Genomic DNA, 26,841 nt, shown 5'->3' with positions numbered 1-26,841 from the left:
TGTTGCAGTTCTTTTCGATAAAATGTGTAAAGAGTTCTCCGAAGCGCAACGGACAGATCAAATTCTCCAAACGCGTAGCTGAGATATCTACGATGGAATGGGAGTACATCTACTGAGTACGTTTACAAAGCGAATTAATGGGAACTCCGACAAAATCGTTCAAAATCCGCATTTTCAGTGACGCTGCGGACAAGGTCGATGGACCGCTAGTGCTGCTCAATAGGGCCAGATATGTTGCTGACAGTTCTCGGAAGAAGCGAATTTCACTCTGTTCTATCAAATCCAGATTCGACAAGATCAACGATACGCTCTGCACAAGTTCTCCACATTGAGCTAATACAAGTTCTCCACATCAATTTGATAGATGGCGCCACGTTTGGGGTAACGTGTTCATAGTGCTCAGAGCCAGTTGTAAAACTGCAATCGCCGAAGAACTTAGAAGAGCTGCGACGTAAAAGATAGTACTAGAAGATAGACACGTTCGATCTCTCAGTGTTTTCCATTTACGGAACAGGTTGTCAGACTCAAAGGAAGTTCTCGCACCACACCGAGAGGTGTTTTAATTTGGGAATGAACCGCTCTACATAACGAGTGTTTTAGGATGGTTTGGAGGCCGTAAAAAGATGTGTTCACATTACTATCAAATTCGACGGATCATCCCACAAATGACCCGTTTGACCCTGCTAGATAACTGAACTTTTCATTTATCCACGAGCATGCGCTGAAAATTGACAGGGTCATTATGTCGACAGATCTTGATTTGCCAATATCCTGACGAAAAAACGGTCTTGCTCAACGCAAAAAACAACATGCAGAACAATGCATCCTGAAATCAATCAAGCCGCTTTACGTTTTGCGATAAACTTGGTCGTTAGCATTAGGATATTGCAAAACTTCAAAGACCTACAAGAAACAATTGTATAATTCTGTAATATGCAATAAGGTTAAAGATTGACCAGGACGGAAAATAGGTTAATATATATTGGTATGGCAAGCGATCTGCCCATGTAGCTTTTAAAGTTCATTGTTCTTCTCAATTGGCACAATCACTGATAAAGACTACAGGAACGAATGCATCCGAAAAATAGCGTTTATCTGTGTATTGAAAGCTTGATATTTTCCTCATTGATTTGGCCAGATCTAGCATCTGCTTATCATGTGCCGGCAAGCCAAAATGTCGAATTTGTAGCAAAATGGCATAATCCACCAAACTGCCTCGTTCCATTGAACAGTATTGGGAAGAAATTATGCCCTATTTGAACAAGGATGGTCGAGTAATCAAATCAAGGGAGAGAGTCCTGGGGTCCGGAAAGCCCCGCCCAACTTGTTGAGAAATTTCAAATATGTTTCAATTTTAGATTTGTTTCAAACTAAAACCATTTCAAACCAAAATTTTCACTGATTTTTTTTAGTTTTTTTTTTATCTATTACAATTGCATTGATTTGTCAGCTGGTTCCGATTAATTACTGAGTTACAATAAGAGGTGGTCGCAGAAGTTCTTTAAGCGCTACACTTCGCATACAGATTGCTGGATCTTGTAGAGTTTGAAGTCAAACTGTTCCCGTTAAATGAAGACTTGGAGTTAGAATATGTATTTAGTCTACAGACTTCTATGAAGTTAGGTCTGTAAGTAGGGGTTTGCCCACTACTCGGGTTCTGGTTTGCCCGGCGAACCCTTCTTTTCAGGGCGGCCTAGGTGCCTCTACAGAATTTCGGATTTTCGTAACAAACAAAAAGGGGAAAACAAATAAACTAAATTTTACCGTGTTTATTCTTCTGATTATCTCCACTGTTGCTGCTGTTGAGCTGCTACTGCTGGGTGGAAAGGTGGGTGGTCTCGTCCGACCGGCCGGGACAGCAACGGCCGAGTTCTCCTTGGAGTATTGTTTGCTGCTCCGGCAGCGGTCCTTTGCAATTAGCTAGGGAGGTGAGCGTGGCTCGTTTGTTGGAACCTCCCTAGCGACGATGGTGACGAATCACCGGATTCGTTTGCTCCCCGCAAAGAATCCCGGAAGACACCGCAGTGTTCTTCCCAGGCGGATCCGTTGTCCTACCTGCTTCGCCCTCCTTGGCTGTTAGCTGGAAAGGAGAGCAAGGCTCGTTCGGCTTATCCTTCCCAGCGAGGGCGGATCGGTGCTTCTAGATCCTTCACGGTTAGCCGGGGAAGCGAAAGCTCCTTTACACTTAGCTTCCCACAAACGGCGATCTAGCACCACACAAGAGCACTCGAACCACAGGCAGACACTTTTGCAGATATTTCTGCTCACCATACACGGACTGCCGTGAATCTTCAAAAACTATCTCGATCGAGACACAAAACGACTGTTCACAAACGTGGTTCGAAGCTAACTCTCTCGGCTCCGATGGCTACCTCTTGCTCGATGTCAATATGCCACTCCACCTTCCACCACCACCGTCGCTGTCACCCGCTGAGTAGCGTATTCAGCAATCGTTTTTGCCAGCAAGTGGAAAATTGAAGCCTATCTAAACTCTACTGTTAATTCACAAACATGCAACAAAAATTATCTAATCTAGCTATGTCAACAAAAACGTTCATGGATAAAAAAACAAATGAAATTTACATCAAAACATGAACGAACATATTGAACAGCGGTGAGTCTAATTTTATGTAAACAATACACTCTACGGAGTGTATACCCAATAAATGGTATATTTCCACCCAGTGCTAAATTGTTACCCTGACGGGTTACAATCTCGCCCACACCGGGTGGAAAAAAATTGGCAACAATTTTTTTCTAACCTAACACCTAACACCGATACAATAATAATGAACGAAATGAATAAATAAATAAATAAACAAAGAAAACTTACTACACCTAATCATTTCTTCCGCAATTTATAAATTTTCATCTCAGAACTAATCGACCGGATGTCCTAACCGGTGAACTGTTTGTCTGTGTTGGGTCTGATAATACTAACAGCATACGCGAAGCGAGAGGTTGTCAGCCATCGTCATTACTCGGTTATGGGTTGAACCCTAAATCTAATCCGAAAACAAGATCGGTAACAACTCGATATTCCTAAAATTCTGCAAGTGGCATTGACAATTTTCGATGTTCCAACTTGCAGGGGAACGGTTGTCGGTATTATATTGTTCTTTTTTTTCCTCGACTGTCCAGAAATGCCTCGTGTTCTTACGGTACCAGTACTACACGCTTGTGTTGGGGTTTCAATCCAAATACATTCATACAATTATCCCATTCATTCATCCTCAATCACTGGCCTACTCGATCATTCACATTCCGATAAGCACTTCGAATTAACCCCAAAACAATTTGATCTAATCATTCACACGAACATTCATTCACTCTGTTCGATTCCACACTCATACATTCACACATACAATACCGCTTAACACGTCATCATTTCTCCCACTCGCAGACATTCCGGACAAAATGTTTGTATATTCGTCCCTTTTCGCCTCAAAACGCTTCGCACATGGAAAAGAAGCGTTTGAGAGGGACCAAAGAATGTCTTTCGCATAATTTAAAAATATCAAAATGATTCCCGCTGGAATCAAACGAACCATCCCAGGTTTAACCACAAACCCAAAATTATGCGAAATAAAATTTTATTATTCGATTCGAGATCGAAGATGCGTGGCGCTTTTTAACCCACATCTCCCTTTAACACGCACACTACCCTGATTCGAATCGGGCTACACCTGCATGATGCATAACCTTGGTGCGAACATCGGGGAATGTGTCAAAAATGATGATATCATCCATCTGAATGGATGAATGAATCATCATCAAAACCAAACAATACGGATCGCGGAATCGTCTCCCGCACCGTATTTCGCGATTTTTATCCGGTTTACGGTCGGTTCGCGCGTTTTCTCACGATAGTTTCGGTCGGGAATCAGCCGCGCTAGTGTTTGTTTAAGTCCCTATCGAAGTAGGGATAGGTGAATATGTTTTTTTTAAGTTCTGGTGCCCTAAACAAGGGGAAATTATATATAATTTTGTGCACCCGTAGGTGCGAGTGTTCCCCATGAAGAGGGGTTTTTAGAATAATTTGGTTTGCCGAACACGGCGGAAAGTGATGTATTTGATGCGGCCGGGACCCTAAAAACTCGCACGGTGTAAAATTTATATGTTTTAAAGTGTGGGAATTCCACTTCGCCGCTGCCGTGCCAGGTCCCGGGGCATACGTTTACTGTAGTTGTTTGATTACCTCACTGCGCGAGTGGGGCGCAAAAGAATTGTTTTGTTTGCTGAACACTGCAGAAAGTGTCAGGTTAATGCAACCGTTGACCGAATGACGGTACGGTGTAGTGTACTTGTTTTTGTTTTAAGTAGAGGATTCTACCCACCGTAACCGTCACCGGTGCCAGTTCATATATGTTTGTCGGATGTTTGTTTACCACACTGCGTGAATGTGGCTCTGAAAAATTGCAGGAAGGTGTTGAAGAACCTTCTCGCGGTAGAGTTGGTCTTCCACAATAAAGATAGAGAAGACGGAGAAATGTTTATTGTTTTTTTATTCGGACCAAAGTCCGTGTTGTTGCCGTCGGGAACTGACGGCTGCTTTTGGAAAACTCCCAAGTGAGTAATCCATATACAAGCATACCGTCAGTCCACAGACGGCACAAAAAAGTTTTTTTATGTTGGTTTAAGGAGATTTGCTGGCCAAACTCCAAGGTTTTTACCTGTTAAATCCTCCAGCTCGTAGGAGGATACACCCTTTTTTGAGACAATTTTAGCCGGTAAGTATTGTGATCCAAGTTTAGCATTGTACGACTCGAGTGCATTCGACAACTTCATGTTTCGACGGTACACCATTTGTCCCGTTTCAAAAGGTTTGGAGAACTTTCGATGACGCAAGTTGTACTGATGTCGAATGCCCTCGCTTGCCTTTGCCAAATTTTTGACCACAATCTCCCGGATTTTGTCTATCTGTTGGTGTCTTGTTTCTAGGTCACCCTCACCGGAAATCCTGCTGAAGTCATCGGCAGATGTCATTTCACACCCGTGTATAATGAAATGAGGACTAAACCCAGTGGAGGAATGAACGGTAGTATTTAGGATGCGCTCCACATCGGTGATATGGACATCCCAATTGCGCTGCTCGGTTCGAGCATATGCCCGGATTGCGGTGTTTATCGAGCGATTTGTTCGCTCCACTGGGTTAGCCTGCGAATGATAGCGGGAATTCAGCCAATGTTTGACGTTGGTTTCTTTTATGAATTGACTGAACTCCTTCGAGGTGAAAGTGGAGGCATTGTCGCTTAGCAGAATTTCCGGGCTACCATGGCGATTGAACCACTGTTCGCGTAGTATCGTACAGAGTGATGTACTAGCGATTTTGCGAACGGGGGTTAACATGACGTACTTGCTGAAGACGTCGAGGACGACAAGCAAGTGTTGATTGCCATGTTTGCTTTTTGGAAGAGGACCAATATAGTCCACAGAAACCATTCGCCATGGTGCATTAGTCGCACGTGACTGACCCATTTCGGGCTGGACTGGGACGAAAGGAGCTTTGATTTCCTTGCACGTCCCGCATTCTCGAATAAACTTTCGTACTTCAGATCCCATACGAGGCCAGTAATATCGTAACTGCACTTCGTGGATCGTTTTATCGTATCCCACGTGAAGCAAATTTTCGTGGGTACGTTGAATCAAATCTTGACGGAACTCGGGTGCTGGGACGAGTTTCCAACTGAACCGCGAGTCGCACGGAACAACTTTCGAGTTGACATACTTAAAAAGTTGATCATTTTCTACTTTGAAGTCGGCATAGTCGTCAGGATTTTGGATAACTTTTGACTTCATGGAACAGTACCAGTCTGAGGTGGACAAAGCTGAAACGGCTGCTACGGCCCGGGATAACGCATCAGGAACGACATTGTCCTTGCCTTTCCGGTGCTCAATAGACATGTCGTAGAGTTGTAATTCTAAACTCCAACGACTCAAGCGTGAACTGGTTTTCCATTTAGTCTTCAGTATCCATGTAATCGCTGACGAATCAGTGACCAGTCGAAAATGATAACCTTCCAAGTAACCTCGGAAGTGTTCAACCGCCATTATCACCGCCAGACCTTCCTTCTCAGTTGCATGATAGTTCCTTTGGGGAGTGGTCAGTTTGTGCGAAAAGTAAGCAACTACTTTCTCACCCTCGGGATACTCCTGCACCAGAACAGCAGCGACTGCTACGTCGCTAGCGTCTGTCTGAAGGATGAACTCTTTGGAGAAGTCTGGTGGGACTAAAACTGGAGGAGTGACTAGAAGTTCCTTAATTTTAAGGAACGCGAGTTCTGCCTCGGAGTTCCAAACTAAGCTGTTGGTTTTCGTTTTGAGCAGATCGGTCAAGGGAGCAGTGACCTCACTGAACCGATCAATGAAACGGCGGTAATAACCGCACATCCCGAGGAAACGACGAAGTTTCGTCACGGTAACCGGTCTCTCGTAGTCGAGAATCGGCTGAATTTTGTCAGGATTGACCTTGAGTCCGTCCCGATTCAACAAATAACCAAGAAACTTTAGTTCGGGGACTCCAAAACGGGATTTTTCCAAATTGATGGTTAGGTTGGCTCTTGCTAGACAATCGGCCACTGCTTTGAGCAACTGTATGTGATGCTCGAACGTTTCGCTTACCACGATGATGTCATCTAGGTAGACGAAAACGTAAGGTTCCCATTTACCTCGTCCTAGAACCTGGTCCATCAGTCGCGCCAGAGTAGCGGGGCTGTTGACGAGACCAAATGGTAGACGGGTAAATTGGAACATACCCCTGCCGGGAACACTGAAAGCGGTATATTTGCGACTATCCTTAGCCAGGGGTACCTGGAGAAAGGCCTCCTTCAAGTCTATGGTAGACAGGTACTTCGCCTTGGGTAAGCCGCCCAATATTCGCCCAGGGTGGGGCAGAGGGTATGCATCCCGTACAGTACGCTCATTGAGAGGCCTAGCGTCTAGACAAAGGCGGATTGAGTCGTCTGGTTTCGTGACCGCCACAATATTAAGCGACCAATCCGAATCAGACTCCTCGATAATTCCCATAGACCGCCATCGGTCAACCTCTTCCCAGACCTTTGACAGTTTCTTTGGGCTCATGTGATAAGGATATCGGCAAACGGGTGCCGCACCTTGGAATTCATCTTTGATGACAATCCTGTGCTCTGTGAATGAGGTTGGGCTTAGCTTTCCGGGCTCTACTGCCTGGAAACACTTCTTTACTTCTTCTACGCGCGCTAACTGTTCCGAAGTGAGTATCGACTCACGCGGTACTTCATCTTCTTCATCGTCTTCTGATTCCTGACCTGAGTTCAACAGAGCACAGTTTTGTATCTCAGGAGAAATCCCAAAGGCGCGCCAAAAGTCCATACCTAGAATGGAGTTGACGGTCAGATGCTCTACTACAAGAGTGCATAGGACCTTTGTCAAATTTTGAAAAGTATACGGGAGATACGCTTGTCCAATGATTGGTAAGGATTGACCATTTGCAGAACGTAGTTCGAATGGTCGTTCCAACCTTTTCAAGGGACTTTTCGAAAACTTTCGGTATAGCTTTTTAGTTATAATTGTGGCGTTACTACCACTGTCGAGCAAGGCTTTGAAGGATTTGCCGTACACAGCGACAATTGCAAATGGACGGTTATCGAACGGGTCGTCAAGGACGATGGTTTCGACAGACAACGAATTATCATAGTCCTCATCACGAGCCGGTCGAAAACTGTCGTAAATCTGGGGATTAATAATGAGTTGTTGTTTGGAGCGCTGTTTTACTGCCAACTGCGACTTCAGTTGGTTCTGATCCCGTTTTTTAGGCAGTAAGGGCAACGAGAAACATCAAACCCTTTAAAACCACAGACGATGCAGAAGACCCGATTTGGTTTCCGGCATTCCTCATATTCATGTCCTTTGTCTCCACAATTGTAGCAGACGCCGGGCACGGGAGGACGATGCTTTTCCACCAAATACTCCAGACACATTATAGGTTTCTGCGGTGGTTCGATTGGTTTTTGATTGTTTCCCTCGAGATTCTTTCCGTCCTGATTCCCTTGCTGTTTCTTTTTCTGGTTGTCAGGAGGCTTGCTTGAATCAAGACCTGCCGGTTTGGCATTCTTGTTCCAAAACGTTTTGGATTTTGCGTTGCCGTTATTCTGTCCACCTCCCTTTTGGTTTTGATTATTTTGTTTTTGTTTGTTTTGTGGTGGATTATCAGAATAAGCAGCAACTTCCCGAGAAGAACCGAAAACTTTCTGATAAATCGGCGTCTTGGAGGCGTCGATCGATTTACCAAGACTCATCAATTCTGAAAGCGTGTTCACTGGCCTGAGAATCAGCATTTGTTTATAATCGGCTTTCAGGTTCCGCTTGAGCACGTCGAGTTTTTCGCTCGGTGCCATTGGAACCGTCATAGCACGAAATATTTTTTCCATTTCCAGGAAGTATTCCTGGAAAGATTCGTTACGCATCTGCCGGCGCTGGAGAGCCTTCATTTTGAGCGTAGCATCAAGTTCAGGATGTACGAAATTTACCTTGAGCTCGCAAACAAGATGGTTCCAGTTAAACAACCGGTTTTGCGCACGCATAGCCTGATACCAGGTCAAAGCATTGCCAGTGAACAGATGCATCGCAGAATTGAAAAGTTCTTCTTCGCACATTTGTTCACACGCAGCGTAATTTGCTACGGTGTCCAAAAACTCATTAAGTCCAGTTCCTTCATCAGTTCCAGCATACTTCCGAATCTTCCAATCAGCGACGCGTTGCGGGTTTCGCGAGTAATTCCTGGGGGCCACCATCGATCCGTTTCCCGCATGGGTGGATATCGAAAAGTTCGGATATGATGGTCCCGCCAGCTGTTCGGTCAATTCAGGAACGTAAGGCTGGTTCTGAGTTTGGTACGGGGCTGTGAATCCAGTATTCTGTTTCGGTTTCTCGATAGGAAGTGATGGACATAGATTTTGTTGACCCGAGAATCCTCGCTTCAACACAAATTGATCGGGACTGGGCGCCAGTGTTGGGCGAGGAATCTCTGGTGCATCAAATGAATCGGGTACGTCCATCAAACGCAAATCTTCCAGATCGGTCTGCAGATCCTTCTCGGAAGCACTTTCCTTCTGATGTACTAGTGCCCGAAGTTCATTTACGGATTCACGAAGTGAGACAACTTCTTGAACCGTCTTTCTCAAAACTGACGAAATTGTTGTCAGTGAAGCAATCCCGCCCATTAGCGTTTCGGTAGCTTTTGAAAAAGCATCAGACCCCTGAGACGCTAGGGCTTTATTATCGTCGGATTGCTGTCGCAATTGTCGAATCTCGTCCCTCATCTCGCACAAGACACGCAACAGGTCGTCTCCTACGAGCTGTTTGGAAAGAGATCCTTCGTTATCGGAAGGATTGGATCCCTGTGGAATTGCAGGTACGTCTGTACTCAGCAAATCTCCCAAAATTTCTCCATCCTCCCCTTCTTGGTTGTCGGGAGGAAGTGCTGCTTGTTCGTCGCTGAAATGACTGGCATAAACTGCTAGAACTTCCTCCAGCAACCCCGAAATTTCCTGGTTGACCTCCCCTGCCGCATAATTTCGGATAACCTGGAGCCTAGACCCCAAATGAAGCAACCGTGTTCGGTAAATCTCCTTGTTTGGGCACCGGTACTGGAGATCTTCCTTGATTGTTAGTAATTTACCAAGGCAGATCTCCTTTTCTTCACCCACGTCACCCCGGAAATTGCGTACTAATTCCCTCCGAGACGACCGCTCATGCGACAAAATTCCCCGAAGACGCCGCTGCCGCTGGACACCCGAAAGATCCGAATCAGGAGAGATAAAAATGCTTCGAGATAGCAACTCAAAATCCAGCTCATCGAAATGCAAATGATCGACGCGCATGAACACACACGCTTGGTTGAATTTCTCCAACGCCATCATAACTTGCGCTATATTGGAAGAAATCACCAAGACACAAAGCATGTAAGTACTGACACGGTATTATTTTCGATTTTTCGCCCACTAACGATTCCCTTAAAATTTCAGGAAATCAAGCTGTTCCAAAAATGTCTCAAACCGGATTGAGAATTCAAGGCGATTGGCCACCGCAACCGAATAATAACAACAACCTTCAAACTACTCGTCCGGCAGACCAAACACAAACAACGCAATCCACAAATTCGGACAAAAAAGGAAAATGCAAAAATCAAAAAAAATATACCAAAACATGTAAATAAATAATAAATATACGACCGCGGAACAATATTGCGGAAGAAACCTCACCACTGTTCTACGAAAATCCTTGATTTAGTAGAAGCACCCCACACTCCGGAAGAAAAAAATATTTTCCAAAATAGGAAAATATTTTTTTTCAGTGTGTTTTGCGCTGTGCGCCAAATGTAAGTAGGGGTTTGCCCACTACTCGGGTTCTGGTTTGCCCGGCGAACCCTTCTTTTCAGGGCGGCCTAGGTGCCTCTACAGAATTTCGGATTTTCGTAACAAACAAAAAGGGGAAAACAAATAAACTAAATTTTACCGTGTTTATTCTTCTGATTATCTCCACTGCTGCTGCTGTTGAGCTGCTACTGCTGGGTGGAAAGGTGGGTGGTCTCGTCCGACCGGCCGGGACAGCAACGGCCGAGTTCTCCTTGGAGTATTGTTTGCTGCTCCGGCAGCGGTCCTTTGCAATTAGCTAGGGAGGTGAGCGTGGCTCGTTTGTTGGAACCTCCCTAGCGACGATGGTGACGAATCACCGGATTCGTTTGCTCCCCGCAAAGAATCCCGGAAGACACCGCAGTGTTCTTCCCAGGCGGATCCGTTGTCCTACCTGCTTCGCCCTCCTTGGCTGTTAGCTGGAAAGGAGAGCAAGGCTCGTTCGGCTTATCCTTCCCAGCGAGGGCGGATCGGTGCTTCTAGATCCTTCACGGTTAGCCGGGGAAGCGAAAGCTCCTTTACACTTAGCTTCCCACAAACGGCGATCTAGCACCACACAAGAGCACTCGAACCACAGGCAGACACTTTTGCAGATATTTCTGCTCACCATACACGGACTGAAGGGAGTGGGCGTAGCGTATTGGTAAATCGATTGCCTTGTACGCAGCGCACCTGGGCTCGAGTCCCGACCCCGCACATAGGGTTAGAAATTTTTCCTAAGAGATTTTTCTAACCCGAAGAGGCGAATGACCTTAAGGTTAAAACTTCTATAATTGAAATAAAAAAAAAAAAAAAAAAAACGGACTGCCGTGAATCTTCAAAAACTATCTCGATCGAGACACAAAACGACTGTTCACAAACGTGGTTCGAAGCTAACTCTCTCGGCTCCGATGGCTACCTCTTGCTCGATGTCAATATGCCACTCCACCTTCCACCACCACCGTCGCTGTCACCCGCTGAGTAGCGTATTCAGCAATCGTTTTTGCCAGCAAGTGGAAAATTGAAGCCTATCTAAACTCTACTGTTAATTCACAAACATGCAACAAAAATTATCTAATCTAGCTATGTCAACAAAAACGTTCATGGATAAAAAAACAAATGAAATTTACATCAAAACATGAACGAACATATTGAACAGCGGTGAGTCTAATTTTATGTAAACAATACACTCTACGGAGTGTATACCCAATAAATGGTATATTTCCACCCAGTGCTAAATTGTTACCCTGACGGGTTACAGGTCTTATATGGGAGCGAGCATATCGTAGGCTATAAATGTATGCAGCTCATCTGGGTTCGATTCCCCCCGCACATAACCCCAAAAAGAGGTGAATGACTCTATGGTTAAAAACCTCTATACAAAATAAAAAATGGATGTCTTAAGAATTAGCTTGTCCGGAGAGTTGATCTTTTCCGTTACTAAAAATTCTACAAAAGATTATTGAAATTAATTACTGAGTTACTGAAATGCAGCAAGGAATACGATGACGCTTCCTTGTATCCGACTTCAATCGCGCCATTTATACGCATTCAAGAATTAATTTTTACCTAACGCACTTAAAAAAAGGTTTCCGTTAAATTAATAAAATAAATTTGCAGTTCATTATCACTTGTAGTCTTCCTGGGTGTCTTTAAAAAAGTTTGTTTAAAAAGTGTCTTGCATAATTTATTTGCCTTTTGTGTCGCAATTCATTGGCCGTCAGTTTCAATTCCATCGTTCTAACAATTCTGATTATGAAGATTTACCTATTTTTATGACGCTACTGTAGATAATGCAACATAATAAAACAATTAACCAAATCAAACACCGTAAAAGTGGCACGCTTGAATGTATTTTATCAACTGATGGGTAATTTTCCTGAAATTACCTCTCACCATATCACGTAGGGTAAGCAAGCTCTTATTCATTTCATCTTTGCTCGAACTAATGTGTTCAAATAAACGTATAAATGGAGAGTATAAAAATTACTCTTACTCTACTGCACGATTCAAATTTACTATTTTTTAAAGTAAAAATAACATTGCACATTTGAAATTTTTCATCCATTATTGGAAAATAATTGCAAAAAAACAATCTCAAATGCTTGATGTTAATGTTTTTATTATAGAGTCTATACTGCCATCTACTGGATTAATAAAAACAAGAAAAAGTTTAGGGTTGTTTACTAATATTTTATTGGCAGTCAAAATAACACAGTAAAAAACTAGTTTTTTTGTAATAGCCAACCCTCCTCCGATTTTTATTAACTATAAAAAACCTTATCTTTACCATCTACAACAGACTAAAAGACTTCGAATATGTACTCACTTTTATCAGAATTGCCAGCTCTGTTGTACGTATTATACATAACCTAAAAGAGATTACAACTTCTAGTAGTTATAATCAATTTTATTGGCAACCGATGTTTGGTTACTAAGCGATCGCGACACTGTCGAGTGTTTTAGTGAACAATTATAAAAATTGTTTCATGTCTGTTAGTCGGTGGTTCTACTAGCACTGACAAATATAAAAACAAATATACAAAATTTTGTTCACTTTTGTAATTCATGAATGCCGTAGATTTTCAAGATTACATAAATAACAAAAATTATGACGCATATAATATTATTAGTTATCCTCATGGGGAGAGCAATGCCAAATTGCCAACACGCCATACTGAGCCAGTGAGGTTCCCAGTTGGAATATTTTTTCTCCGCTTATCTTTACCTATGGGAATAACTAATTATTATTATGTTGTTTTCGATTGAGAACCTAGAAACTAACCCAGGTTTTAATGGAACTGAGTTGGGTTCTCGTAAAACGGTGCGGTGGTCGGAACGAACCCGAAATATATTTCAGGTTAGAACCCAACCCGATTTTCAGTTCAATGGTGCATAACCTAGTTTCAAAAATGGATTCAAACAAACGGTTTGACAGCAGTTAGGTCCGACACTGTGTTAGTTTTTGCCTCGGGCGAAAACGACATTAGTTTTACTTATGTGGTTTTCGTTTGAAGCGAAACTGAGTCAGTTTCTAACCCGAACTGCTGTCAAAATGTATGAACTGACAGCGGTTGGGGTCAGAACCTGACTCAGTTTCGGGTTCAAGCGAAATCGTCATTAGAGTTGACGTGCAATCAGAGGCAAAGATAAAAACGAAGCGTTTTAGGGTGTTATGGGGAAAATAGCACAATTGAGGGCATACTCCACAGGACTCATCTGGTCGTAAAACGTTTATAGGAATTTAGTCACTGCTTTATGGTTTCTTTTATGTTTGAAAACAAGTAAATAAACACTATTTACCTAAGCAACTGAAAGATCGAATGAAAGAGTCGCTAAGTCGTATACCTATTAATTAACGACCCGTGAAAGTCGATGAGCTGTTTATAATTACATTCTGTGCAACTCTTCTTACACGCAACCATAAATGTGCGGCAATTCTGCCTGGATTCCTTGAAGTACTTTGTGCATTTTACAAAAGCCTTAGGCTCGAGGAAAAAAAATTTAGAACGCAAGAATGGATACAGCATACAAGCCACTCCGTTCTACGTTTCTATCGCGAATTCTGAAATTCTTACGTTGCTTCCTGCGCCGTCGGGGCACCTCCATTGTGTTCGTTTTCCTCAGAACAGCTGATCACCGATCGATACTAAAAACACACGGAAATCGCCGCACTACTAAACACCGCGCGATTTTTTCAATCACCAATCCAAGCCACTACTGGCTACAGAAAACTAATCTGGTGATGCACAACGATTACGCGATTTTCTCGAAATAAGAAGCACTTAAAAATGGCACTCGAATTTAGCTGACTGCCTGCGCAGGTATTTGCAGCGGCTTGAAAACGCGGCGTTTCAAATTGGCCTGACAAACCAACACTGCCGCAGTGGCTCGGGAAGCGCAACATTGTCGGGTTTTCTTTTCCTTGTCTGTTTCTTTAACTGTTTGTGTGATTGTTGCTGCCAGAGTCTATATCTGATATCAACGGAGACATGGTCCCCGAAAAATTCGCTTCAACTTGAACGCGAAGCTGATGTTTCTTTTCAACCGGCTTTGATACATGCAGGTTGGTTTTCGTTTAGTTTTGATAGTTGGCAAAACAAAATTGTAGCAGTGCCTCATTTTCGAGTGTCGTGGTAGGCGACGCAGACGCATCCGAATATCCTGTGTCTTCGACGATGCGCGGCCGATTTGGTGCATATTTTCTAATTGCATTTTTGGCTTTGGCAGTGTATTATACCGGTGTAGTTGGTGCTACCCTCATTCAAACTTTACCTCTTTTTTTGCACTACATCGGTAAAGCACCAGGTAAAAGCGTAAATGCTATAACAGAGATAGGCAGATTACTCCCAAGTTTGTATTACCGGTCACTACACCGGTGCACTGTCAAAAACGAAAAGCGATGTGCTGTTTTTTGACTTTTCTTATGCAGTTTACGTTAAGGGGGGCTGCTTCAGAAGACGTTTTTTTTTAATTTTTCCAAATATTTTTTGCTTTATACTATGCTTACTACTATTAATTTGAACTGCAACATTCATGGAACAATAACGAGAAATGAGCGTCTTTACAAAAAAGAAGGAAGATTTTTTCTTGGTATTGACAACGACCTTCGTTTGGTGAAAATTCAGTTAAGTCACACTAGTCCATCTTCTGTGATCACTGTTCATGAGTAACCTTTTGCTCAAAATACACAGTGCACTTATGAAAATAAGATTACCACGGTTCAATTCTGCAAACTAATTTCATACTATGAATACCCTGACTAGGAAATCTGCTGTGGAAAATGCATCTATCGCAATTGCAATCAACATCTTCAGCTAAAACACACACTACTGATCAACCAGTGTACTATTGTCTTAAACCCGAACGAAATTAGGTATCAAATAAACTTGTTACCAAGGATCATATCTGGTAATCTGGTAATCGACCTTTGATATTGGGTTCAAAATTATGGCGTAATCGTAGCAAGCAGGTGTTTTTCAATAATTATCTTTGGTGATTGGTTGTATTTATATTTGAAGATCCTAGTATGCGTCAAAACTGCAGCTGTGTGTGTATGTGTGATAGTTCCGCCTCATTGCCACGTTTATTATTGCTGTGTCGCATTCTGGGACCTAGATTTAGAAGGACCTTTTGAAGAAAAAAAAGTTTACCATTTACTGCACAGTCAAACAACAAGTTACTTTGTCGATCAAGTGCCGACATTGTTTGTAGTTCTCAAGGAAGGCAAATATGGCATACCTTTACGCTCGAACGTAGAGATTCGATAAATTGTTTCAATCGTCTGAGTAGCCACGCGGTCATTTTCCGATTTGTTTTGTCACATCCCTGAAATTTGCCCCTAGAAATCATGCTTTCGCCCAACCACATACACGCACTGATAAGATTCGATCTTTCCGTTATCGCGAAACCGTTTATAGTGTTTGCCGTGTTGATGAAGTACCCACGAGACACGGCAATGGCAGATAGCGAACTGGCCATTAGGCTTCTGTGGCAACTGTTGCGCGAAAGTTGGTAATAGGTACAGCGAAGCTGTCAACAGTTTTCTTTTAAGGGGGAAAGACCTTCTGAATATTAATCGTTTTACGTTGTTGATGTCGAGTCAATACACTAAAAAAGATGAATTTTATCGTTGACACAATTTAACAAACCGTAATTCTCGAAATGATGAGATATAACCACATCCCATTTAATTTTGCATGAAAGATGTACTTTCCATGCACAGTGCCGTAAAATTACACACATCAATATTGAATACACACTTAAAAATATTTACATCTCGCAAGATGCACATAAAAGGAACGTCGTAATTCACTTCAATTTACATTTAAGAACATGTAAAAATGCGCTTTGCTCACAATTCTCCATCTCCATTCAACCGAGGTCTACATGAAAAGAGACACAATATTGCATTTCACATGTCAAAACATTTAAAATTCCGTTACTAGACAGCAAAATACGTCGCAACGTTGATTACGTCAAATGAAGTTTTCATTTTTTCTAAGCGTGTACAAACGCCATTTATGTGCAGTAAAATTGCGTGATTTACGCAATTGACCGTCATGTACAATAAAAATCATACGCAAATCTATGTCATTTTTTGAGGTTCGTATATGTCAGGATCATGAAACGTAAATTTAATTAAATTAATTAAAAACGCGTTTTTATTTTTTCACGCAATTCTGGCATGACTAATTTAAGTGACGCATTCGTAGCAAAGAAATGCCGAAACATGCAAATCGATCAGATTTAATGTGTGCTGACTGCCAATGGGCAACAGTAACAGTAATTTTTAAATCAATTAAAGTATAATAAACCATAAAGATTTATGTTTTTGTATGGGTTGTTCTGGTGAAAAATTTCCACACTAAATTGTTCAAAAGAATGGTCGATCCCTCAAGAGAATCGACGGATATTGTTCTGATTTTTTCCACTGCAAAAAAGGTCGATGCGATGTCTCCTTTGGAAAAGTACTGTCAATAAAAAAAACTCACCATTCTTTGGAGTCTCGTCACAAGGTTAATGAACAGAAAGACAATGAATAGATGGATAAAACTACGAAATCAGGAGGGTTTTTGGAGAGCACTTGGTTCTTCGAATGAAGAGATTCCTTGTTTGAAGAAAGAAGAAAAAATGTTAAAGCCTGGTCTCAACTTCTTCGTCTGAACAGCATTTATTAATATTATTGGTAAACTGACATTTCTAATTTTAGACGAGCTACTTCAAACTTGGATTTGAAAATGGTTAAAGTTACTGTGGACCTTTAAAAATGTTAGTGTACCACTAGTTTGAATAAAGTAAGTTTGTAACATTATAATGTAACCTCGTTGGTTCGTATTATGTCCCCTTCCAATTATCAGGGTTGGACTGTACCTATCCCTCTCCGTCGGGTAGACGACGGCGGCGAGCTAGACTTTGAAGAAGATAACTACAGAGAACTTCGAAGACTCTCTTCACACGGAAGGGAAAGGTGCACTGACGACAACTTGATTTGCTGTTCACCTTTCCCCTAATGTGTAATTGGCTTAGTACTAGTCAGCCAGACTGATACTGATACCCGTCGGCTGGGCTGGGGCTGGTTGTATGAGTTTTGTCTGTTTTCTTTTCGTCTTGACCGTCCGTGAGCGGCGTCGGTGCGGTGGTAGCCCAGTCGCTGAACAGCTGCTAGTTAGCCCGGGCTGGGAAACATGCCAGACTGTTCCTGTATACGCAGACCAACATGTTCTGTCTTCCTCTTTTTTTTAGGTGGTGTATAAATCAGTGAGGATGGGACACATCTTTGGTACGTACGGTATTGATCCCATTTTTGTCATGTTCTTATCATCAGCATGTTCAAGGTTCCTATTTAAACTATTCAAGTTAGAGTTTTGCATATTTTGCTCTTTGAAGTATTGGCGCAAACGCGACCATCTAGTAAGAGATTCCTATTGAGATGAATTCAACGTTAGTAGCCTTGCTCTTGTACAGACTCAAATTAATACTCGTTTATTGCACACTTTAACCATTATTCTATTTGAGATTCAAATAGAGCAATCACCCTATGTTTTAAACATTCTGCTTGTATGGAACAGAGCTTATGATAGCTTTGAATGAAGTGGAATGAAGAGTGCGACTAGCCCAGACAGAATGAGCTCAACTTTCAGGTTGTGGCCGTTCTGCCGTACAGAACGGCAGTAATACGGGTCATTCACATGGGCTAATGTTTCATTCGATTTTTTTCCCCGGACGTAGGTTCTTATGTCTGCAAATTTGGAGAGTTTCATTGCTTTGTCGGACTTTGATCTGTTATTAGGATATACATATTGGGGTTAACGCACAAGGTTCTTTTGGGCTCAAACAGAATGTTTGGTCACTGACGCAGCGTTTGGAATAATTTGAAATTATTCAAAGTTTTCGGGACAACATCGTCTTACTCGCAACAGAAAGTAATCCTTGGTTTGGTGGATTCATTAATTCACTGACGAAGCATTCTGTCTGACCCTTTAGGACAAGAGGTGGAACATGAATAGACGTTCGATTGAATAAAATCTCAATCATAGGGGAGACTGAGGAGACTTGATCCCCTTTTTTATTTTTCAATCCTATTCCGTGGAATGATAAAAAAACTATGTATTTTTTGTACTTTTATATTGTTTCTAGGGTTGACTGATTATCATAAAAAAATTACATGGAAATATTATACTGGACATGAGCTATGAGCATTTTTGGAAAACAACAAAAAAATGGAAAATTCTTTGATTAGTGGAGACTCGATCCCTAATTTGGGGACACTTGATTATTTTTTGAAAACGTGTTTAAAAGAGAATGTAGGGTAATAAGCCTATTTTTACCCTGTTTCTATTATCATCCTACCAATCTGAAGCCTTTGGTTAGAACAGCGTTTGCCATCTTTGCTCAACGCATTGGCTCAAACGGTGTTGCGATAATTGAGTACTCGATTAGAGTTTTTGCTGCGCTCAAACAGAAGATTTTCACCATTCTCAAGACAATTTTGTTATTATATTGGCTCTTAATAAGAGGCGAATGACCTTAAGGCTGAAACCTCCATAACCGAAATAAAAAATGTCTCCTAATAACAAAGCAAAGAAGCTGAAATAATAAAATTAATAATGAAATAATGTGGTACCCTCCCTAATAGGGCGAAAATAGGTACCTAACCCCATTCAATGTTATAAATGTATTGTGGTATTGATTAAATTGTTGTGATTTGATATTACTATTTTTGTTACTACATATTACCCATCTCTCACCTGATTTTTATTACGAATTCCCCAAATCTCTGTGCAATTATTTGAAAGCTGTCATTATTATGGTTGAGGAACGTCAAATGTGGGATGCATGGTTGCTACGTATACTGTAGTAAACAATTACAGTTAAGTTTTTGTATGATGAGGCGTTCATTTTTGACAGTTTTTTTGTTATTTTATGGGAACAATGACTTCAATTGTTCTGGTGTGAATTTGGTTATTTTCAGTAGTGTGTATGAAGCATGGCGAAGGGGATCAAATCTCCACGAATTTGAAGGGATCAAGTGAACCCATAGCATCTATTTCAGCAAACTTTAGTACAAATATAGTTGAACAAAAAAATTAGCTCAATCATAGCGTATTCATATAATTGACATTCTCCTGTATTTCTATATGCAAAAGTATAGTATGCAGTGGGTGACTTTATCAATTGTATAAAAGTTTGAAAATTTGGAAAATAAATCTTCTTCAGTTCTTCTGAGATTTTTTTCTTTAAATCGGTAAAAATTCGGTAACACATGTCCAATTTATTTTTTTGTGTTAAAGAAACTTATGTTTAGATAAAACTACGCAACTTTCTAGTATATTCGATTAATGTATTCTGATCAGCCCTTGAGTTACAATGATGGGATCAAGTCTCCCCGGGGATCAATTCTCCTCAGTCTCCCCTATATAGTTGGCTTCGGGTTGCTGGTCGAAGCGTGATTGTGTTCAAGTGTATGTTAGATACGTCTTATCCTCGATATCAGCTCTAATGACGATCTGGCTAGTCATCCACTTGAGAAAGCAATTTGAGGGAAAATAGACAAACTGGCATCAACAAATATCGCAATAAATAAATTACGATGAAGGTTTTACGTCACTTCGTTTTAAATTGATTGGTAATTTTTTCGAAGTAGTCATTCGGAACAGTACTGTCGGAACTGACCTGGTAGTAGAACTGCAATTTTTCGAAGAGTTAGATTTTTTCAGTCGTCGCCGTTGTAATTGTACCGAAAGCAGGTGGACTAATCTACAAGCAGTTGTGTTAGTGCGAGGTTGAGGTTAAATCGAATGAAATTTAGTATACATAGATTTTGTTCGACTTAGAAATCTGATATCCATATTTTTCGACATATCCTCGGGTGTGCCACAAGGGAGTCATTTAGGCCCACTGAGATTCGTGTTATTCATCAACGAGCTCTGAAAGCTACTTAATTTTATGCCGAAACGTTCAACATCTACGAATCTTCTGTCGTTCACAACATATGTTACAGATGCTATGTCGGACGGCCTTCAAACTGACGTTATCTACACGGACCTTTCAGCTGCTTTTGACAAGATAAATCACGCTATTGCAGTGGCAAAATTGGATAGACTTGGCTTTGGTACTAATATTCTCCGTTGGATGCAATCGTATCTCAGTGATCGTCGTCTAGCAGTCAAGATAGGTGATTGTGTATCCGAAGAGTTCTTTGCTTCATCTGGTATTCCGCAAGGTAGCCATCTCGGTCCATTGATTTTTCTTCTGTATTTAAACGACGTTAACTTTTGTTTAGAAGGACCACGGTTGTCTTTCGCCGACGACCTCAAGTTATACCATAGAATCCGGAATACTGATGATGCAGCTTTCCTTCAACGCCAACTGGAAACCTTTGCGGAATGGTGCGAGATCAACCGAATGACCCTAAACCCCAAGAAATGTACGGTCATTACGTTCTCGAGGAAAAAAACGCCAATTCGATTCGATTACTGTCTAGCTGAATCCACAATTTACAGAGCGAATTGCGTCAAAGATCTCGGAGTTTTTCTCGATGAACAACTGACGTTTAAACAGCATATCAGCTATATTGTCGCAAAGGCATCACGCTGTTTGGGATTCATAATGAGAATATCTAAGCACTTTTCAGATATTTACTGCTTGAAATCTCTCTACTGCTCACTCGTTCGATCAACTCTGGAATATTGTTCAGTTGTGTGGAACCCTCATTATCTCAACGGTGTCCATCGAATTGAGGCAGTACAGCGTTCGGTTTGCCCTTCGTCGATTGCCTTGGAGCAACCCTCACCAGCTGCCAAGTTATGAAAGCCGGAGTTTGCTTATTGGACTCGATACATTGCAAGTGCGACGGGATCTATTCCGTGCTATGACGATTTCGGATATTTTGCAAGATCGAATTGACTGCCCCGAGCTTCTCAGTGCGATAAACATGAACGTTCGCCCTCGCGCCCTTCGCAATAATTTATTCCTCCGATTACCTCTTCGCCGGACTAACTATGGAGTAAACGGTGCCATCATTGGTTTGCAGCGGACCTTCAACAGAGTGTCATCCGAGTTCGATCTTCACATTCCACGTAGCAGATTACAATTTGACTTTTTAAATAGACTAAGAAATTATCATTAGGACCACACTGTGTCTGTTGATATTAATTAATTAATTATAAATCTTCCAAACTTATGTGCGTTGACTATTTCAAGGTTTTTCGGGTGATAGCAATTGCCTTCGACTACAGCATCGTATCGATCACCATCAGCCGAGTTACTGTGATAAAAGACCTTTTTTTTGTTGGAGACGAACCACTGCGACCAGTATTTAGATCTATTGTGGTAGATAAAAGACCTTGCCATCCTTATTAGTACTTAACTGAGGTTCTCCGAACATTTGTCTGCATCCGTCGCGAATGCTTTCTCAATGCTCGGGTTTATTCATCGTAACACTCAATCATTTGTTGATGTTTACATCAGTGGCGTAGTAGCGGGGGGAAGGGTGGTGTTTAGGGACAAACCCCCCCCCCCCCCCCCCACCCAAAATATTTTAATGAAATTTGAAAAAATATTATGTTTAACAAAAATGAGCCTAATTCTTAAAATAATCAATACTTCTCTAAGTTTCATTTGCAAAGGTATCTTCTGAGAATATTTATTTGTAGTGGAAATTGGTAACAGGCCTCGAAACCTGCAGGTCGGCTCGTTGTGGAGGCTAAGTCAACCGCCGAGGACTACAACGAGTAGATCACGGCGAAGCGGGGAGCTAAATAGTTCCTGGTAACGTGACAAAACTGGGAGCTATTTTGTTCACGAAACGGACATCGGTACCGGGAGAAATTCCGCCACATTCTGTAGTCCTTCACTGATTGCGAACATGGACTGGAGAGTATGCGAGAAGCATCCGCATAGCGCCCATCTCAGGCGACTTTGTATTGGTGAACGGAACCCTGCTACTGCACGGAGAACGACGACCGGCAAGCTAAAGTGCAAGCCTTCAACAAAAACCTCTTTCTTGAGGCACTTCGGCTGGAGAGCGGAATCAAGAACGTTGATGCGGCCGATCTAACAAGAAGGATTGTGACGGCTTGTGACGTTACAATGCCGCGAAAACTGTAGTCACGCAGTAGACGGCGTCCAGCTTACTGTGTAAATGAGTCGTTCGGTACGCTACACGCTGTATGTCTCAGAGCCAGAAGGCGGGCTCAGAGAGTAAGATCGAAAAGTGAGAGGGGAGCGCAAATCGACGTTTCGATGAGCTAGGGCCACTTTAAAACGGGAGATCAAGCTTAACAAGCCTGTTTGTCATAAGGAGGTGTGCTGAGAAGTAGACGTCAATCCTTGGGGGACGCGTACCGAGACGTGAAGACGAAGATGAGGGCCCGTTGATGCCAGCTGAAATGTGCCCTGGTATGCTCAAGATAATCGTTGAGACCGATAGCGTACGGCTAAGAAGAAGGAGCAAACACAGACGAGTGGCAAGTGACGATGCGACTACGATCAAAGAAAACTCCCGGTCCGGAAGGAATACCAAACGTCGCGCTGAAAGCTGCGCTCGTGGCATATCTGGACATGTTTAGGGTAGTACTGCGGAAGTATCTAGCTGAAAGCAGTTTCCCCGAAATGTGGAAGGTACAGAAGCTGGCTTTGGTTACTGCCAAAGCCAGGAACACATTTGGAAAACTCCTGGAAACAATTATCATTAACAGGCTGACGAAATACACGGAAAGTGAGCGCGGACTGTGAGAGATGCAGTTCGCATTCCGCAAAGAAGTATCGATATTGAAGGTAATTCGGACAACGCTCGTGAGTGTGAGAAGGCATCCAAACAGAAGCTAAGAAGAGATCGATACTGTGCTGTAGTTATGAAGATGTGAAGAATCCGTTCAACAATCCGTAGACACAAGATGGAGCGAAGGTGTCGGTGACGGATACAAAAGATGCAATCGAGAGCTGGATAAAATCAGTCAGGCTGCAGATTAGAGATGGGCCATTCGTTCGCGAACGGTTCAAGTGAACTGGTTCTTCGAAGAGAATGAGCGAACGGAAGTTCTTTTTAAAAGAACGGTAGTTCTCAATTCTCTTCAAAGCGAATGAACTGAACCTGACCTAAAGCCGTTTGGCGAATTTCTCGGACCGATTTTTAGGCGAACGAATGAAAATGAACCGACTTGCCGTCCCACAAAGCGCTCTCTGTGCTCTCCCAGAATGGAACCGGCGAAGAACGACTCATCACATTCTCTATTTCTCTAGTTATACATCAAGAAGAAATCGCTACCCTTGATGAACTTGTTAAGCATGCAGGGGTATAATAGTTTGGGCAGCATCTGTTTGGTTCCTCTCCAAGAATCGAATGTTTTGAGAGACATTCGCTAGATACAAGTAAATTATCAGCTGAACGGAAGAACGGTTCATCTGAACTAGTTCTTTTTACAGAACTGTTCAGTCGGGAATGGTTCTTCGAAGTGAATTGTTTCGCCCATCTCTACTGCAGATAGCAGATAGTTGTTGGTCAGCAACTGCAAAGCGGTTTAGAAGATGCAGATCGATGTCGGAGGACACGTTATTTCATCGAAGCGTGCACTGAAGCTATTGAAAGTGATAATCGACGACTGATTGAGCTTCACCAACCACGTCGACAACACCTGCGAAAAGTCGGCGATGGCAACGAACGCAATAGCGAGGATCATGCCATACGTCAGCGCCCCGAGAAGCAGCACGAGACGTCTGCTATCTAGTGTTTCGTCATCGATACTGCGATATGGGGTACCTGCCTGGGGTGCAGTGCTGAAAACCAAGCGGAACCGCGAAATCTCAACAGGACGTTCCAGCTGACGGCCGTACGAGTCGTGAACGCGTACAGAACAATATCGTCGTAGGCAGCATACGTTTTCGGATTGGATGATCGCTATTTACATCACCCGCCGGAGGATATCGAGTGCTACAATCGAAGGGACACAAGAAACGTAAGGAAGATGGTGAAAATTGATTCGATGACGACGTAATAGCAGCAATGGGACAATACGGAGAAAGAAAGGAAGACCTAGCGGTTAACTCCAAACCAGTTGACGTGGGTCAATAGAAAGCACGGAGAAGTGAACTTGCACCTGACACCTCTCCTGTCGGACCACGGCTGCTTCTGGAAGTACCTTCATCGGTTCGAGCACGCAACGTCATCATTGTGACCGGAGTGTGAGAACGTCTAGGAGACACCGGAGCATGTGGCCTTCGTATGTCCGAGGTTCGAAGCGACGTGCATGGAGCTGCTCGAAACGGGAGAACCAGACATCAACCCGGATAATGTCGCCTACAGAATGACAAGTGACGTAAACACCAGTGCTGCGAAATTTCTAAATCAGTTATTACCGTAAACCGGGGTGACTTTGATCATCGGGGTGACTTTGATCACTTGAAACTTTTTTCGTAGATCGCTTATTAAACCAGAATAGTCGACCGAATCATTTTAATTTAGAATGATTTTTACTCTAAACTTATAAAATACTGATTTGTTATACTTTTTGAGTATATTGTTCGGTTTTTGGGTACAGAAACTACAAAATACCGAAATTTGACTTTACCTTATTTTTATGAAGCTTCGTAAAGTGTCTATTTTTTATAAAACAAATAACTCTCAGATTTGAGCAAAGGTAATAAATTACAAGCGAGTTTTTATTTTCCTTTAGATTGGGATTTGCCAAATTTAGTTTTAAGAGTTTATTTTAAATACAAAACTAGTTCGCAATTATTTCAAATTATTTTAAGCTAAAATTCACAACATTTTTTTTATTGTTCAATATTCCAACGTGTTAAAATGGATGAAATTTTTTGTACATTGATAAAGCACTGAAACAAAACAATTTTAGCAGTTTTAAAGGTTTTCAGAATCCTTTATTCTAGTTGGACCCAAATTATACGAAGTTTGGTTACTCGAATTTTAAGTACATTGAAATACTTTGTATAATACCAATTAACATCTATTTAACAATGAGTATCTTTCCAGAATTAGTTTAAACAAACATTTGAATGAAAAACATTGACATCAATAACTTAATGTGGTTGAACATGCAGGTTATCAAAGTCACTCCGGACCACGAAAACGGACTTCAACTTGAAATAATTTTTGAAAAAATAGCTGTAAGTGGGCAATTTTAGGTAAAACCATCCAATTTTGTTCTCCATACATCAGTACATGGTTTAAAAATATTATACTTGAAAAAAATGTGTTGCGTCTAAAAATATGTAATGATTACTTCGAAAAGTGATCAATGTCACCCCGGCTTACGGTACTTCTGCTTGAATTTACCGAAGCCAACATTCAGATTCACCGCCTCCATCATTCATTAACTTTCCAACTGACTGAAATTTCATGCAGAATCGAATGCTTGAGTGCAGATGAAACATAAATTCTTTCATCAACCAAAGCATTCATTTATTATCACGTGGACAGTTTGAAGGCAGAAATTGGCAACTTCTACATTTTCTAGAATAAGACGTGAACTGCGTAATCTATATCTGGTGCACTTTTGCTCAATAAACCCCTCATTTCTATGCTAGCTTAGAAACAAAATTCAGTTTGTTTCTGAACCCGAACATATCCGAACCTGAATGCGCTGTGTCCGGAGAACGAATGACGAGGGAAACGAACCAAACATTTCATTCATGGCACCGGGCATGAATTGAATTTCGATTTCTTTCAAGTTCACGCAGGGATGTCAATTTTTTTGAGCTCTGCGTGTAGATAATAAGTAACTCAAGCTAATGTACGTTATTCATACCATAATACAAATGTGACTGATTTTAAACAATAGTGTTGAGCCTATTTTACTTATGTGCAATTTTTCGGTTGTACATTGAGAAGTTAGCGCAAGCTAAACTTCCGCATGCCAAGCATTCGTTCTGCTTCTTTTATTTGAATAAAGATTTCTTCAAGTACATACCGTAGAATAAAATGTTGATCGACTATGATCAGCTTCCAGAGTAATTCTACAAGGCCAAAAAGTTCAAACATTCAAGCTCAGCTATCGAGCAGCATAGCTCATATGTTTTCGCATTCAGCGTGAGTTACCAGCGATGTTAGGCACAGCAGTGCCTACATGCTTCTCTTTCGAGTACCGATAAAAATTTCTGTATGTCCGCCGACCAAGTATGAAACAGAGTCGGTGATCGTTCTTTTGTATATAAAGAATGAATGTTCTTTTGTATATAAAAAATGAATTTTATCATTGACGTAATTCACGAAATGACGAAACATCACCGTGTTCCGTTTAATTTTACATGAAATATATACTTTACATGCGCAATTACATAAAATTACACTTACAGCCATTCAGGAAAAAAACGCCATATGTGGAGTGAAATTACATGATTTACGAAATTCAATGTGATGTAAAATTAAAATGAAGATTTTTGATTGATATTCACGATAATATAAAGAATCATAATTGAACACAAAAAGATCTTGTCTATAATTATTTTGTTT

General features: G+C 41.7%; 1 protein-coding gene across 9 annotated transcripts in view; it reads right to left on the bottom strand.

Moving 5' to 3' along the window:
- The window catches only part of LOC131679497 (solute carrier family 41 member 1), a 121,437-nt gene that overhangs the window by 54,990 nt on the left and 39,606 nt on the right, over positions 1–26,841 (bottom strand). Inside the window, exon 1 of one of the 9 annotated variants that reach the window (XM_058960281.1) lies at positions 13,949–14,080. The exons of the other annotated variants lie outside the window; for them this stretch is intronic. Coding sequence (XP_058816264.1) covers positions 13,949–13,979 — 31 coding nt within the window. The 5' untranslated portion in view covers positions 13,980–14,080. Of the gene's footprint in view, positions 1–13,948; positions 14,081–26,841 lie in introns of those variants that run through there. 9 annotated transcript variants of the gene reach the window in all.

The sequence above is a fragment of the Topomyia yanbarensis genome, chromosome 1 (genome assembly GCF_030247195.1).
Source record: "Topomyia yanbarensis strain Yona2022 chromosome 1, ASM3024719v1, whole genome shotgun sequence".
NCBI lineage: Eukaryota > Metazoa > Arthropoda > Insecta > Diptera > Culicidae > Topomyia > Topomyia yanbarensis.
The sequence above is the reverse complement of the archived record's forward strand: the minus strand, read 5'-3'. Positions and strand labels throughout refer to the sequence as shown.